Raw genomic sequence first — 16,509 nt, forward strand, 5'->3', positions numbered from 1 at the left:
GTTTTAATGGCAGTAATTATTTTTCTCCACCAGGGAATGTTTCAGGGAATGTCAAATTCACTATTTTAAAAAGCCCCGTGTGTTTATGCTGAATTCCCATTGATCTCTATTCTTATTAGTTTAATGATATACAACACTGTATAAAAATACTCCTTGTAAAGGTAAAATAAAAAAGTGAGTGGGTGCAAGGCAGAAGTATAAGAGAAGGTGTAGGGGTGACCAGCTCTCAGAGTTCTGGTGTTGGGGCAGGGTGCCCATTCACAACATGAGCATGATACTTTCACTTTAGCCAGACTTGCCTAAGAGACGTCTTGGTTGATGAAGAAAATGAATACCATATTAAAATAAGAACAAGGGGAGTCAAGTAAACAAAATAAAAGTCCCAATAACCCAAACATAAAAAAGATGGCACATTTATTGCTACATAAATGTTATATACATATTGTGTTTCTGTTACATAGACAGAAAAAAATTTGAACTTCTTGCTGCTGGTTGAAAGTTATCAACAATACGTTGAATTTGACACAGGGTACAAATCTGCAATAGACCAACAATGAAAACTGTAGAACAAGATGATCAGCAATTCATCTTGGACAAGTAGCTCTTACAATACTCCATAGGTACTACACGGTATGCTAGGACCCTACTATGTTCTTAAAATGCTATTGTAAATTTTTGATATTAATGAACAGGTTATGGTAAATAACCCTACATTTTTACTACCTAATATAGTAAAATAAAGTAAGAAACTTTTTACTGAAAACTTTTTCGATTTCAAAAATCTAGAAAGAGTAATATTTAGAATTCAAGAAATTTTCTTACAAGATTATTGTATAAAAGACTAACTACAGTGAAAAATAAGCCAAATGTTTTTTTCTTTCTATTTTATGAAGGAAAGCTTCTGGGCATACTGCAAAGTCTAACATAGCAAAACAAGAAAAAAAGAAAAAAGAAAAAGAAAAAAGAAGCGAAGAAAAAAGGCCAGGCAGTGGCATGTGATCCACTCTCACATATCAAAAGTAACAATGTCTGTTTAGATGATAAATACTGAAAATAAAGAACAAGGCCACAGATCTAGTCCCATGATACCAGATGCAAATAAAAGCAAAAGGTTATATCCAATAATTTTACAATAATCACGTTGCAAGGGACCAATAAAATATATTTTCCCATCAAAAAGAAAAAATATTTTGTTCTGTGCAGTTTTCGGTTACAACTGGGAATTTTTTGTTCAAACCAGGATCCAGCTCTGATTTATCTTCTCCATGATCACTGCAGTGGAAGACTGTATATTACATGGAAGTTTGGAAGGGACTAATACATATCAAAAATACATCATTAATTTATTGAACCAGATATTTTACTTTAACTGCTGGCTTTTTCAGTTGATTACATTCTATTCCTTCTTGGCAGGTTTAATTTTTTGGAATAGGGTTTTTAAATGGTGACCATTGATCTTCAGTTTCTTTGTACATTTAGATTTGTTCATGCGTTGGACCATGGCAAGTTTGCCATGTTCACTGCCTGAAAAAATCATGTAAGTACTTTACATTTGTGCTTAACTACAGCCAACACCTTAGTGTCCTACAAGTAGAAGATACTGTATGGGACAAGAAGACTGTCTGATAAGTTATAGAACTCCTTCGAATTACAGTTTTGTTTTCAACATGAAGTTCTGGGTTCATTATATTCATCAGCAAAACAAATATTCTAGAAACGAGATTGAAAATCACTTAGAAAGCCGCTAGGTCACAGCACTGCTGAAGTCTTAATCTTCTTTAGGACAGTAAATGTGTCAAAGTATGGAGCTTGGCCTCAAAGGCTACCTATGACCATAACTGTTCAGATTACCAAAGAGCAAAATTAAAAAAAAAAAAAAAAAAAAAAAAGCTATACCAAGGAATATTTTCCTGTTGAAGGAAAACACTATGTATATGGCAAAAGGAGCGGAAATGACATAAAAAGCCATTTCCCTTCCTTCTTTAAGACACTAATAGGTATGCTGGGAATGCTAAAGGGTCACAGGTTGCCACTGTTTGTATTCTCTATATGAGAACAGTTCTAACAAATGCTGGCATCAACTGAAATCTTTACCACTTTCAGCCCAACTTTTCCCTTTTTTATACGTAGACCTTTACAACAGTTCCTTAATAAATAAAATTTGTAGATACAATGCATTTGTCAATTCAGTTTAGGCACAAGGCAGCTTCCACGGTGTGTGGAGATAGTAGGACAGTCTGATTGTGCAGGAACGACACACTGAAACAGAAGATATGTTCACATGTGGGCTGAATACGAGCAGATTTCAACTTCTGATGCAGATGTTCCACATTTGCTTTCATCATCAGATTGCGTTTTGGGCATCTTGATTCAAGTCCCCCCCATTTCTTTATGTTCTCCTTATCCTGTCAGATTTGTGTCGTCGATATGCTAGTTTGTGTCCTTGTAATGAAAGGGACACCTTCTATATATCTTATCCATAGTGTGGGAGTCCTGAAAAAGAAAAAAAAGGGTATACTTACAAGGTTCTCCAAGTGTCTACTAAAACTCACCAAGAATCTTTTTTAAAAAACAAAAACATTTACTACAACATAAAGATCAAAGAGAAGAAGATAAACAAGAAAAAAAGAGGAAGAAAAAATCTATCCACAACATAAAATACATGTTTAAAGATATCACAAGATATGTGAGCTCATTTTTTAATAAACCTTGTCCTGAGAGGAATAAAAGGCTTGCAACTGCTGACTACATTCTGTAAATTCTCTTTGCCTGACTGTTGTAATGACTTACAACCTTTAGTACTTCAAGTGGAACTAAACCTGGCTGACTCGCCTATCTGTGTCTTATCAGAGGGCGCCACCAGCTTTTAAACCATACTTTAAGGTAATTTTTACCTTATAAAATGGTTGTCTACCCATTTGTTGTCTAATGGTTAGCTATGTATACATATCAGATGATTCTCGCCCAATATAAATGGTTGGGCTTGTTTAGGCGAGAACCTAAACACATGTAGAGGAACCAAGAACAACAGACGATGAACGACAGCAAAAGAAGTGAAGGCAAAACAAAATAGCGCTCTGTGTACAGTGCTTATTCATCTGTCACTCTTTTGTCACTGGAAACGATCATGGAAGATCTTTTCCAGAGACAATAATTGAGTGTGTGTATCCAGTCCCAGTGTTAAAAGCAAGAAGAGATTCTCTAAGATGGGTAACCTGACACACTGTTCAAAGCATCCTTCATATGCTTACCTGGTTGATGGTTTACATATGACCCATAGGGTTGGTAGTATCATTAAGCCCAGGATGAGCACCCGGATGTGTGTTTGGGGGTTCTGCCGATACGGCAGAAACTTTTTCTTCTTCCCTTCTTTTAAGGCAGGCTGCTTTGGGATTGAGGTTTCTCTCTGTAACAGACAACAAAATAAATTAGCCTTTTCAATTGTGGCTTAAAAAATACAGCATATGCAACACTGGCTTTAAATGGATCTACCAACCACAAACCCCCATCACTTAATCAATAAATAAATAAACACACAAACACACACACAAACCAAAATTACAGCTGACAGAAGGCATGATGGGGTCAAAAAGTGTAAATGCGATGACGGAGATGTTCATATGTGTATCACAGCCCTCATTTTTTTTAATGCCAGTATCATTAATCTAAAACGAAGGGTTAATAAAGAGATGAGTACACCCGACTTTGAAAGTTTTGCCTCTTTTCATGGAGTACACCTTTCTTTGTAAATTATACTTATAAAAATCATCAACTCCAATTGTGGTCTCTTTCCTTTGAATGTAATAGGCAGGTCTAACTTATAAATGATAAATAAGCCTTTAATTATTAAACTCACACAAGTAATTTTTATTACCTCTGTTACGCTTAGCCTAAAAATACATAGTTGTTTTAAAACAGATAAATATAAAATATTATGTTTCACATTTACTGCTTGTATCAAACAAGTGCTGATCCCCAAGCTAAAACAGCAACTTATGCAGCTTATTTTATTTTTTTCTTAAAGAGCAAAGGAGACCAGACTACACTGCCTGTTAAATGAATCAGGAAGACACAATCCCTCCCTCATTATTAGCAGAGACCGGTCTCATTTAATCTATTATAGATATATCAACTACCATAAGGTAGGTAATTGTCTGGCTTTCAGCCAAGTGTCATTTATCGGTCCTGTATAAAATACATATGATATTTAATAATGTGATACTACAAGTAATGAAAATGTATACTTCTATTTTTTAAATGAAGTGCGGTAATCTACAACCACCCATCTTTCACTATACTGTTTTGAGTGCTTGAAAATGATAAACATTTACTAAACACCAATGCCTTTTAAACTTATCCCCAAGAGGTTTTACATATAGCCACAAGTCCTTTATTTCCCCACAGCGATGGACTAACCTCTTACTTGCTGCTCTAGATTAAGAATAACTGCTACAGCCTGATGAAGAATTAGCAGTTTCGTCTGTGGTTTTTCACTCTTTAGATGTAACTGGCACATGCGCCCAAGTTCTTTAAAGGCTTCATTTATGTCTCTAACACGCAAACGTTCTCTTGCGTTGTTTGCCATTCTCCGTTCTCTTTCCCTCTCAAGCTTCTGTTCTGGATTTAAATCTTCATCTTCATTAATACTGCTGCAATGCATAAAAAATATTTATGGTTATAAACAATATTTTTTTCCCCACAGTAACACATTGATTTTCAACAGCAGCTAAAAAACATGACTTTAATCAAAAATCGATGGCTACCATTCCATTTTCAGTACCGTTCGGCTGAGTACATAATAATAACATTCGCAAAGCAACATTACACCAGTCCAGATGGTGACTTCAGAGAATGCTAATTTAAATTTTTAATAGAATTTACAATGTATTAATTATGTTTCCTTGTAGTCAGGCAGTCTTCTTAATAACCCTACTGGGAGCCTCAGCAGCTTGTGCAAGCTTTCCTCTTCACAACCTAAGCACATCGATGGCTGTTTGCAAGTCCGCAAGGGAAACTATTTGATTCATCTTCATCTTCCATGAAATGTACTTCTCTGACTAGAAAGTGTCAGTGTGCTTTTAAAGGAGAAGGCCAGAACTATGTTTCTCTTGTTAATTAAACACGGTTTCATGAAAATCAAACTAATTTTTGTTGCGTAAGCATTTCAGCATGTCAATGTGATTTAGCCACAGCAATATGTACAACTGTATGGTGAATACTAAACAAGTGACGGTACAGAATTTGTATACTATTTTATAACTTGGACTTTTGAGGAAAAAAAAATTCTGAACATGAAAAAAAAATATAACTTGAATATATTTTATCATTCTGGATATATTAAAAAAACAACTAATTAGGGAGATTTTACCTCAAAGTTAAAGAATTACTTTCTAAAGTGAGTGGAATTCTTTAAGACAGATATCCTGGGAGTGTATCCCCATTTGAAAGATTCCCCCTCTACTCATAGTTTGGTAGCAGCCAAACTTTAATCACTCACCAGTCTATTCAAATATATATAGTATATACCGTTATTTACTAGACAATCTGATCTGCCATAAAGTTAGAGTAGGTGTTTGTTACCTTGTCCTCCCTCTAGAACCTTTTAAGTCACTCTGTGATCCTTCATCATCTGATTTTATGTCATCTGATGAGCCATGATCATGAATATTTTCATCTTTTTCTTTAAGTTCTGACTTGACTTCTATAAGGGCAGGCATTACAGTCTGACTTGACAATCCACCGGACAATGCTGTTCAACAAAAAAACAAAAAAGTAATCAAACGTTAAGGTAAAATATTTTGTTATGCTGGGGTATGTCCCACCAAAGCATACAAAAAAAGGAAAACAAATTGAACACAAGAGTAAAAAATAAAAAAAAAAAAGGGTAAAAAAAAAACAAAAAACAATACATTTTATTTTAAAAACTAAAATCAGGGCAATCATAGTCTTTAGGGATTCCTAGCAGTCTATCTTCCAAAGAGATTCCATGTACAAAGAGAGGAACACTGGTGCATCAATTATCATAATATGCTTTTAAGTCTTGTACAGATGCTTAATTAATGTCACCCTAAATGATAGTTATTGATGTTTCTGTGTGAAAGTAGGAACAAATGAGCACTGTACACAATGGCTGCTGCTCTATGGCGAGGGCAGGGCAGGACAAGAAGCAGGTGTCCTGCTGCATCATTCCGCCATTAGAAGCGGTCATTTGTGCTGGCCGTTTAGTGATTAGACCTGCCCAATTGCTAAACAGTATTAATATTAAACAGGATTTATATAGCGCCAACATAATACGCAGGACTGTACATTAATAAGGGAATGAGGAACAATAGTACTAATGCTAAATTTATGATCACAATCATTTCGGCCTATGGAAATATACCATTGGTATATTGATGAAAACAATACTGCATAGGACAGGCTACTTAGGCACAGGCTCTCCTGGTGCTCCTGGCTCTCTCTGGTTTCCTGTACACCTAGTAATCCCATCTTTACTTTGGGTTGGACATAGCAAAAATAGAAAAACTCCAGTGCACACAAAAAGTATATAAACAAAAAAAAAAAAAAAAAGTAAAGTCAAGTAAAAGTGCACACAATCATTATACTGTGGTGGAAGTTTTATACTTTGTATTAATTTGATTCCAGGTTCATACACATCTATGGCTATAGTTATTTTACCTCTATAATTGTCTTGGGCTTTATGGTTTATTTCTGTGCTTGCAGCAGAGACTGTGCTGGACAAAGCTGAATGATCACTGTTTAGACTCACTGCATCTTCTCTCTGATTTCCCAACTAAAACAGACAAGATACAAAATATTATAAGCATAAAGCATCACATGATTGAAGAATATGCACATAATATCTCATGCCTGCAAAAAACAAACAGGTATCAGAGGAAATATAACAAAAATAAACATTTCTGAGAAGTGATGTAAACAAAACATCCAGCTGTGCCTTTCAATGGCCACAATACAGAAGTCAGTATTTAACATTCCCCTGCTTCACAATGACGTTCATCATTAAACACATTACAAAATCAACATGTATTCAAATCTCTACAGAAAATACAATTTGAGTCCCTGCAAGCACTTAATGGCAATTTAGAGTCCTTATCTTTCGGCTTCATTAAGGAGATTTGAGATCAACAAAATGTACAACAGGCAAAAGATTACAGATTCTGGGATACAGTTTTTAGGCTATTTCCTTATTTGTTACCAAAGAAAAACTGTTTGGTTTAAATAAAATGTCCACAAAAACGTATGCTAAATACCGATCATGAATAGTAGAATGATTTTTCATTTGTGTGCTCTTTTCTTAGAATCCACAAAATCATTTCAATCAAACCATTATACCATGCAGTAAAGCGGATCTTAACCAGTGGTATGTGTACACCAGGGGGTAATTGGTAGGTTCAGGAGTTCATTCTGCCTAACATTTCACATTTTAGTGATGCTATAACATTTAACATATATAAAACAATGACTACTGGAAAATGTGAAACTGGAAATGAATTTCACATGCTTTGGGAAACAACCTACTATCTTTACATTATAATACACCTAATATTAGGTGCTTTTATAAAGTTCAGGTCAAAGAGTACTTCGAGTAAAAGCACAATGCTGTCTGCACTTTTCATGACTGCCTAAAAAAAATCTATGCAGCTCTGTATGACCTAACAGAGAGGAAGAAGTTGTGTGCACAACACATAGACGGCAGGATATCAAATTTAGCAGGCCATTCGCAGCATAGTAGCAAAACACTTTAATAAACTAAGTTATTTATTGTGTTTTAAATCAGCTATGAAACATTTTATATCTACACAACTATAAATTAATTTAAACATTTGTTTTAGTCATATATATATATATATATATATATATATATATATATTTCATCAATGTACTATGACAGTATGCTTTGTATTTTGATTTTCCTTGTAGTTGAACTCAATATACTAAAACACTTTTATTCTTCACCTTAAAAAACAAATGACCTTTTTAAGGGATTTTTATTGTCAACAGTCTTCCCATTACGTCATATCATCTCGCTCAGGAGCATGCAATTCAAGCTTAATCAAATTAGCACTAACTTCCTTTCAGCCCATCTGTAATTGGATTCCACTTGCAAATGTTTCTTACATGTTTCCTGAAGAATGTAACTTTCACAGTCAGAGTTGTCCTTTTTAACTTGCGCTGAGCCTTTGCTTTGTTCTACTCATTCAACGCCTCTAGTGTCAATCTCACTTGCAAATGCTTGCTGAGGTGCATAATACCCAAAGGGTTAAAGCCATTAGGATGGCAATGTCCACACACAACAGGTGTACAAACAGTTCTTTGTCTCCACAGAGTGGCCTTCTCAGCATGGCCTGATAGGATGGAGTTTTAATTGTACGACTCATTAGCATACAGCTGACAGTCTGCTATTCCAGTTCAGGACTGTTGCTCAAGCCAAACTTGTCTACAATTCAATAATTACACAGACTTTGCCCCCTAATAAAACATGCCTACAACAAATTAACTACATTGGTCTGTACTCTAAGGTGCTGCTTAGAAAGAAACAGCACAAACAAACTGTAACGTGTGAACTTTTCTAATGAGCTCCTCCACACCATGCAGGGGCCAAATTACTCAAGTGTGGATTCTAAAGAATGACTATGCTCATTGGAGCAGCCAGGGAAAATGCACTGGATATAAACAATTCCAGCAGGAACAGCACACACTATAATATCAATAATATGACTTTACCAATATGACCTAAAGGTCATATTGGTAAAGTCATATTATTGATATTATAGTGACAATCATGACAATCTGAGCTAAAGGCTTTCATAATGTTTCGCAATGTATTATTATGCAAAATTTCAAGTACACAAGGAATTTATGTAGTGGTAGGCATCTTATTCTAGATCTATGGATCAGCTGAAATACCTACTAAAAATAGTTTAAATAGAAAAAGCTAATGATGAAACATTGTAAAAAAATGTAACTTATAAAACCAGCCTATTGTATAAAAAAAAAAAAAAAAATCTAAAAGCAAGTTTTAACAAATATAACCCAAAACCTACAAAACTATAGGAGCTAAAGAAAAATAAGCATTAACACAAACCTTTAAAAAGAGTATTTTCTAAACTTTTTATAAACGGGGTTTGTCTCTGTCTACTAATTTTTTCGGAGGTTTGAACAGTAAGTATCCAGATTAAAAGGAAAGAATGTCAACTAAACTAGATATTTTGGTAGAGTGTAAGATTTGAAAATTTCATTATATTGACTAAAAAAATTTATCCTGCTTTCTTTTCAATAGGTCCCATGCTTTAATAAGGATGGAATACAATATTTTACCCTGCTTAGGGATTACTCTAGAAATTGTTTTCTTTCCAGTGTTACTTCCACTACAGCTATGCTTGGTTCGCTATTCAGTTTTTTTTTGTAGGGTTGAACTGGGAAAAAAATATAAAATTTGAGAGCGGCTCAAACAAAAATTCACATTCAAGCTGCATTCTGCCAGCATCTGCTATTGAAGTCTAGTTCCAATTTACAATAAACAGCTTTTCCAGACCAGAATGCTTAAAATTCAGTCCTTCTTGACTGCTTTTCCTATTCACTCTCTCTGCACAGTATTTCAAGGAGAAAAATGTTCTGCCAATTATTACACATCTGGAAAAAATGCATGTATAAGCTAAAATATACTCTGCAGAAAGTGTCTGCTTTCGGCACATGGCACAGCAGGATTTTATGGGCCACTGACAAGGTCAGATATGCAAGCTATTCAGTTTTTTTTCACTTCTCTCCCTAAATGTTGTACCTCAAATCTAAAATGAGTAGCAGGTGTCCTAATTTAATCTTGTTAGTCTGTTAAAAACTAATATAGTGCAAGCTAGAAATACATTTACCAGTTTGCACAACTTGAAGTTTGAAGAGCAGTACAAATCTAAACACAAGTTGAAAGACCAGTGTGGTGCGCTTACCAGTGAAGTCTGTCTATTTGGTACAAGTCCAGCTGTTCCATAGCTAGATGTCAGGCTTACAATGGGTCCATTGTGTGCTGCGCCCAGTAAGCTGTGGATATCAGCGGGCATGCTTGTGGAGGGTCCTACCGCATGGTTCCGCAGTACATGAATAGCATCATCAAGCCTATCCAAACGATCTTCCATTCTAGACTGCTGTAATTAAAGCGGATCAGTTATTTTATTGTCTAAAATCTATATCAATGTTTGAACTGTAATTAGTGTTACCCTACAAACCTTTAAATAACAGTTTCAATTTAGTTGATAGGCACATTTCAGTAATTACAGAAATTATAAGGTCCTATAAAGTTTTTGTTTTTTTTAACATAAGATTTGCTTGATGTAAATCGTATTAATGTGTAAATGTTTTAAACACAAAGTTCCCATTTTAATCATATATAGGAGCAGTTATATATGCTTTTTTTATACCCAGAATACGTTTTCGACAATACAGTGGTCTAAAATAGTTATGATGTACTCTTGGTTTTCATAACAAATCTCTTTAAAAATGAATTAACTCACTGAAAACTGAATATGCCTGACTGATTGTCTAAATAGATGCAAAGATACAGAGTAAATATACTGAGCTATTGGGACAGAGCTTCTACTGGCTACTTTGCAACTTCTAAATAAAAAAAAAGGTAGAAAAATGTTAAAGTTGTGGTAAAATTATTCTGAAGTAAAGTCCCAATGATAACCTTCTCAATTCAAAATATTGAAAATAATTACAAATGAATGCACCATGACAGGCAATAGATGACAAGAAATAAATGATAAATAAAAAAAAAATATGTACACATCTAAAATAAACTCTTTCCCATAATTTCAGCTGTATATTTCCACCCACCACTACTGTAAAGTGTAATAAAATGTCCTAGGCAGACTTATCTATGAAGTATCTTGAAATAGATAAAACCTACTTTTATCTTTTATTTTTTAAACTTCGATTCTTTTCAAATTGAAAAAAAAAAAAAAAAACAGCTTGCATAGTCAAAATGTGTTAATAAAATAACACAACAGCTCCCTGGACTCTGATTACTGGAATATAAAAAGGCAAAAACACACAGAGGTATCTATCAAACAAAGCAAGGTTTAGGGAAGGAAAATGAGGATAAAGCTGCAAAAACGCACACACAAACAAATAGCACCAGCTAAAGAGAAATACTACTACCTCACAGACATCCTTTAAGAATGACATAGCATCTTGCAAATGCTCGTGAAGTTGCTGTTCAACCCGATTTTTCTGGCAAAGTCAAGACAGAACAAGAAGCACAGCAAAGGTTAAGATTAATTAAAGGGAAGAATAGGAAAAGGCTGATTTGCGAGTCTGCTCGAAAAGTTAGTAACGTTAAAGCAGGGTCCAGTTGTAAAGAAATACATGAGCCTATAGTCAGTCACAGTACAACACAGGAAGTAAAAGCAAATCATTTTATTTTGAGTTATATACCCCATCTACCTTGAATAACCTACCAAAAAAGTAAAACCATGAATGCTGTGAGATTTTCCAATAGATTTATACAAAAATGTAAAAATCCTGTGTATTCAGTCTAGCTAATACAGGAATACTAACATTTTAATTATGTTACATTAGACTCTCAGTTAAGTTCTGAAATGATAGTGAAGGAATAGGTTGAAAGAACAAACTTTTTCAAATAGATACAAAATGTGTTAAAGAAAACACAGGTGACAGAGGAATGAAACACTTAATAAGGTCACATATGGCTGAACTGAGAAGTGAAGCAGTGGAGATAACCACACTTCATTCAAGCTCAGTAAAGCTTTTTCTTTTTGCATGTGCCAGGTCAGATATAAAACAGTTTAGGTCTTTAGTTTTAGGTTCATCAAAACATCTTTCATGAACTCTACCCTTTTCACTACTGCTAGTGCTGAAAATGAGCTTTGGGTTTATAGAAGGATACTAGTCTCCCATAACAGCAATTTAGCAGCAGCTGTCTCTTAAACAGAGGCTTGACAACTAGGGAACAGATGGTGACAGACACACCCTATATGTTTTATATTGTTCATTGAAACCAGACCACTTGCTAGCAAAGAATTTATCTGTAACATCATACGGCTGACTTCCTAAAGAAATGGACAGCTTTGAAAAATGTAAGAACTTTAAAAACACACTGTCCAATACAACAATACAAACCCACTTACCAGGGAGTGGAGGGAATTTTCATAGTTTGGAGAGGATGGTGTTTGCCCTCCTTGTCTAGACCACTGGTTGGCACCTATTGAAAATGAGAAAAATATAATTTTAAAATAATAATTGGTAAAATAAAATAAAAAGCTTTGAATATCTAAATACACACACATTTTAAAAGATGTTTACTGCATGATTATGTTAAAAAACTATTCTTGTTCTATTAGTTATACATTAGCAGTCATTAAGAAATACTAAGGCTGGGCAAGATCCTGTCTAAAGCAGACTATCAAAACAACCAGTTTGCTTGATAATAGAAAGTAACAATTAAATAAAGCTATCCGGGCAAGGAGAAGCGTCAGATATAGATAGATAGACAGATATATCATTTCCCCATTGAAAATATTTCCTTTGCTTTGAACAATGAAGCACACATATCAATAAATACATTGTGATTTTTATGTGTACGAGTCCACTGACTTGTATGCATGAACAGAATCAAATGTCCTGTGGGGAAAAAAAATGACCATTTATCAGTTCAACATGGTCTCCTCCCCATGATCTACAAGACATAAATGATTTATTTGCTCACCAGTCACTTTCCATATAACCTCACCCACTGAATAATGCAGCAACAACATTAATAAATTATGGATATGCCACTGAACACCAGAAAAGCACATCAAAGAAAAGGCCTATGGGTATGTTTCTTCAATCACAACTGTGTCTGGGAAAGCAGGGATAAGTTTATTACAAATTCGTTTTTGGGTATTCCACAAATGAATATCATTTTAAATGAAAGCGATGCACATGCACTAAACAGCAGTGAGCAGCATTTAGAGAAAAGGCAACATGTCAGATTCCACAAACGCTGGGTGGTTACAGTACGTCAAGAATTAGGTATCTATGTTAGAAAGATGGTTACCAATTTCTACACAAGATTTTTTTTTTTACATTCTAGGAAAAGGATCCTATCATGTAACTGTGCAAGGAGGGCGGCCGCTCTTCCTTATTAGATGTGTTGATTCAGAAGCTCAGTTTGGCAGAGCTTGTTTTAGCAGCTGCTGCTACTCATCACTCACAAAGAGATACGCTGAACAAGTTCTAATTTACCACATCAAGGTGAATCTTCCTAATCAATCAATAAATCATCCAGTAGGAACTAAGAACAAAAGTCTATGTTACATCGGTTTTAAAAGGACCAAAAGCTTCCCCACAACATCAGCAAACATAGCCTAATGTAAGTCATGTTTCTAAAACATGCCATGAATTTTATAAATATATATATATATATATATATATTTACACTTTGCTGCCAAATCATTACTATAAATGAAAAATACGAAAACGAAAAAAAAAAAGCATTCTTAACCTGCTTACACTGGGAAAGCACAAAAGGAAAATACGGGGACCTCTGTAAACACTTTGCAGCTATGCTGTATCTTAAGCATTCTTAATGCATGCAATGCAAATAAAGTTTTAAGATCTGACATGAAAGACTGCCAAATATGTACTAGCCTATACGCAGAACACTATAAGTTAATCCACTTCGACCAAATAGGAAAAAATTCTATTTACTTTAAGGCTGCCCATGCAATTAACAAAAAGCAGGATGTTTATCATTTTAGACCACACCAGCTATGATACGTGAAACCAAATACAAAATTATGCAATCAGTTATACTTTATCTTTGTTCTAATAACATTCACAAACACACTGATCTGTTTTATATTATTGTAGGATGTTAAATGAAAAATAGCATTACTACCATATCATGTTGACTTTTTCATCAGTTTACAGGACCTAAAAGGTTGGTCCGGGCAGAACAGCTGTTCACATTTTACTAGACAGCTGAAGGAGGAGTGCAGGAGTAGACAGTCACCCACAGTTCATTATTCATACATCACATAACTATCATCCTTACAACTATTTAGCACAGCTTCCAAAGTTATTAATAATTAAGGAAACTAAGATTTAACATGTCTATAATAAGCAGAAAGGAATAGGGCTAAAGGTAGACTGAATAAAATAAAACAACATACAATGCTAATGCTGAAAGAAAAAGTATGAAAGCTTTGATAGTAACCATGAAAAGTAAAGAACGGAAAGAATCCAGTCTATACTAGTCTCTCCAAGACATCTCTTACTGGTCCCCATTCATGGAGGATTCCCTCTATTTCATATTTTAACATGTTAACATCCCCACCCCTTAAACTGATAAACCAGCTTCCCCATTTTTTGCACCCAGCAAAGTCATGGACAACCTTATTCACTAGAAGTACCCACAAACTATAACATTTTTGAATGGAAGCATCTTATAGAGTAGATAGTAGTAAATGCACAAAATCAATATTAACACAAATTAAAAAAACAAAACAAAAACATGCACACGAAACAAGTACACTTCTCAGGCACACAAGGTGTGTGTGTGAGAATACATTTGTGAAGAAAGAATGTTTATTTGCAACTGCATGTTACCTTTTTTAAAGAGGTCTAAAATTCTAAAGAAAGCATGGGACCAAATAGACCTCTGCCTTCAATCAATGCAAATCAGGCACACAAAACCTGATCTGCAGCTCACCTTGCCAATTTTGTTGGCTCTTTATTACTCTTACCAGGAGATGAGTGTTTTTTGGTTGAACTGGTACAGAGGAGATTGATAAACCTGAGTTCAGAAGTTCAGGAAATTGTCAAAGTGATCAGGTGGTTTTCCAGCTGCCTGAATCATTCTACATTAGTGATTGCAGCTGGGTAAAACTCTAAATCATGGTTATTTTTAGCCTTTGACTGCTCTACAAATAGTTACAGCGGTGGAAGAAAAATAATTAAACTCTTCTGCCAACTTTCTGCAGTAAGGAACTCGTTCCTTTAGTTTGCAACTGTTGTCCTTTACCATCACAGGAAGATCACTTCCAAACCTCCCTAGCTGCTTAATACTTGTGTTTATGAAAGAATGGATATATGAGTGACATGAAATCAGTCAGACTCTACTAGTCATTGTTGTTATAGGAGGGATCTGTGTGGTCGCCTGACACTAAGGTGACAAAAGTTTTTTTTTTTTTTAAGACATGTTACTAAAAGACAATGAAAGTGAAGCTAGCCTAAAATAGTTCTTTCGAGTTGCAAAACTCAAAAAGGATTGTAAATATGTACTATATACTGCAGGTAACACTTCAAGTCAAATACATGCAACCTCAAAAATGAATAACAACAATAAAACTCTACCTGGCAAAGGAGATGGTGACCCAACTGGTGTTGAAGGATTTGATGGGAAACTGCTGCTGGTGTGGTCTGGAGAATAAATCTATAAATAAAACAGAGAATGAAATGGTGTTTAAGAACATTTGCTGGTTAATATTTTTTCCCAGGCAATCATACTTTAGGTGCATTGACAAAAAAGGAGGTATGGCCTGAAGGCACAACAATATGCATTAAAAAAACCTTTAATGCAACAAATGGAGGACTAATCCATCTTTGAAATATTTCAATATTTTTGTTCCTTACGCAACACTGTCGTCATACAGAGATGCTTACTTTGCCTGGGGTCAGCAAATTCCCATTGTGTCAATTAAACAAAGGCTCAGCTAAGCTTCCTGCATTTGAATTACAAGGCAATAATTTCACCTCCCAAGAGATAGAATGTTGGTAACAGGCCAAACATGCTTGAATAAAAGGAGTTAATTTTCCTTAAAGTTACCAGTACCGTGTACTTATGGGATTTGACGAGAAATGCATAGACTCTCCTTAAGAAAATAAATACACATGCTAGGAAATCCTGTGATACTAATGTGATATTTACTATTACCAAGAATGGCTCCTATAATGTTTAAGAGCCACACTAACTGGAGGTTTACAGTTTTTGTTCTGGGAAATCTATAGTACTGTTTCACCATTTTTATATAAAGTTTTTTTTAACTGGATGTTGAACATGTGACTAGCTCTGTTAAAATTACTAATATAAACAATTTTATACTTCAAGGTCTAAATGGTAACATGACTTATTCTCTAGTGACAAATAAGACTCCACCTCCCATCAGTCATGGTCCATGCCTGTCAGCAGGGTGCCAATATGCCCATATCTAATGAAAAGGGATGGAGACAAAAGCTACACAATGGGAAGCCTACAGAGCCAGACCTTGGAGCTGTTCCTCCAATTTTTTAAACACTGCAGTGTACATTTCAGTTACCCCTTGTTATGTTAATGTTATAGAGTCTCAAAGCTACAAAGCAACTTAATTCATGAATTGAATTTTAAAGTCAACTTCCCTAAATTCTTATTTCCTTTGTGCTGAAAACCGCTGGCCACTTATCAAGACACACTGCACGGTGTTTCATCACATACGGAATATAAGTTACTGC

At 34.8% G+C, this 16,509-nt stretch overlaps 1 protein-coding gene across 9 annotated transcripts in view; it reads right to left on the bottom strand.

Annotated features, from left to right (window-relative positions):
* Positions 1–397: 397 nt before the first annotated feature.
* Positions 398–16,509, bottom strand: part of TCF12 (transcription factor 12) — a 115,362-nt gene continuing 99,250 nt past the window's right edge. For 3 of the 9 annotated variants that reach the window (XM_072402331.1, XM_072402329.1, XM_072402337.1), the window contains 9 exons: positions 15,376–15,454; positions 12,165–12,238; positions 11,176–11,247; positions 9,966–10,160; positions 6,679–6,793; positions 5,581–5,749; positions 4,417–4,649; positions 3,252–3,406; positions 398–2,493 (listed from right to left, as the gene is read on the bottom strand). In XM_072402331.1, coding sequence (XP_072258432.1) covers positions 3,264–3,406; positions 4,417–4,649; positions 5,581–5,749; positions 6,679–6,793; positions 9,966–10,160; positions 11,176–11,247; positions 12,165–12,238; positions 15,376–15,454 — 1,080 coding nt within the window. In that variant the 3' untranslated portion in view covers positions 398–2,493; positions 3,252–3,263. The remainder of the gene's footprint in view (positions 2,494–3,251; positions 3,407–4,416; positions 4,650–5,580; positions 5,750–6,678; positions 6,794–9,965; positions 10,161–11,175; positions 11,248–12,164; positions 12,239–15,375; positions 15,455–16,509) is intronic. The other 6 variants (XM_072402336.1, XM_072402334.1, XM_072402338.1 and 3 more) reach the window with 3 other exon arrangements.

Source organism: Pyxicephalus adspersus, chromosome 2, assembly GCF_032062135.1.
Source record: "Pyxicephalus adspersus chromosome 2, UCB_Pads_2.0, whole genome shotgun sequence".
Classification (NCBI taxonomy): Eukaryota; Metazoa; Chordata; class Amphibia; order Anura; family Pyxicephalidae; genus Pyxicephalus; species Pyxicephalus adspersus.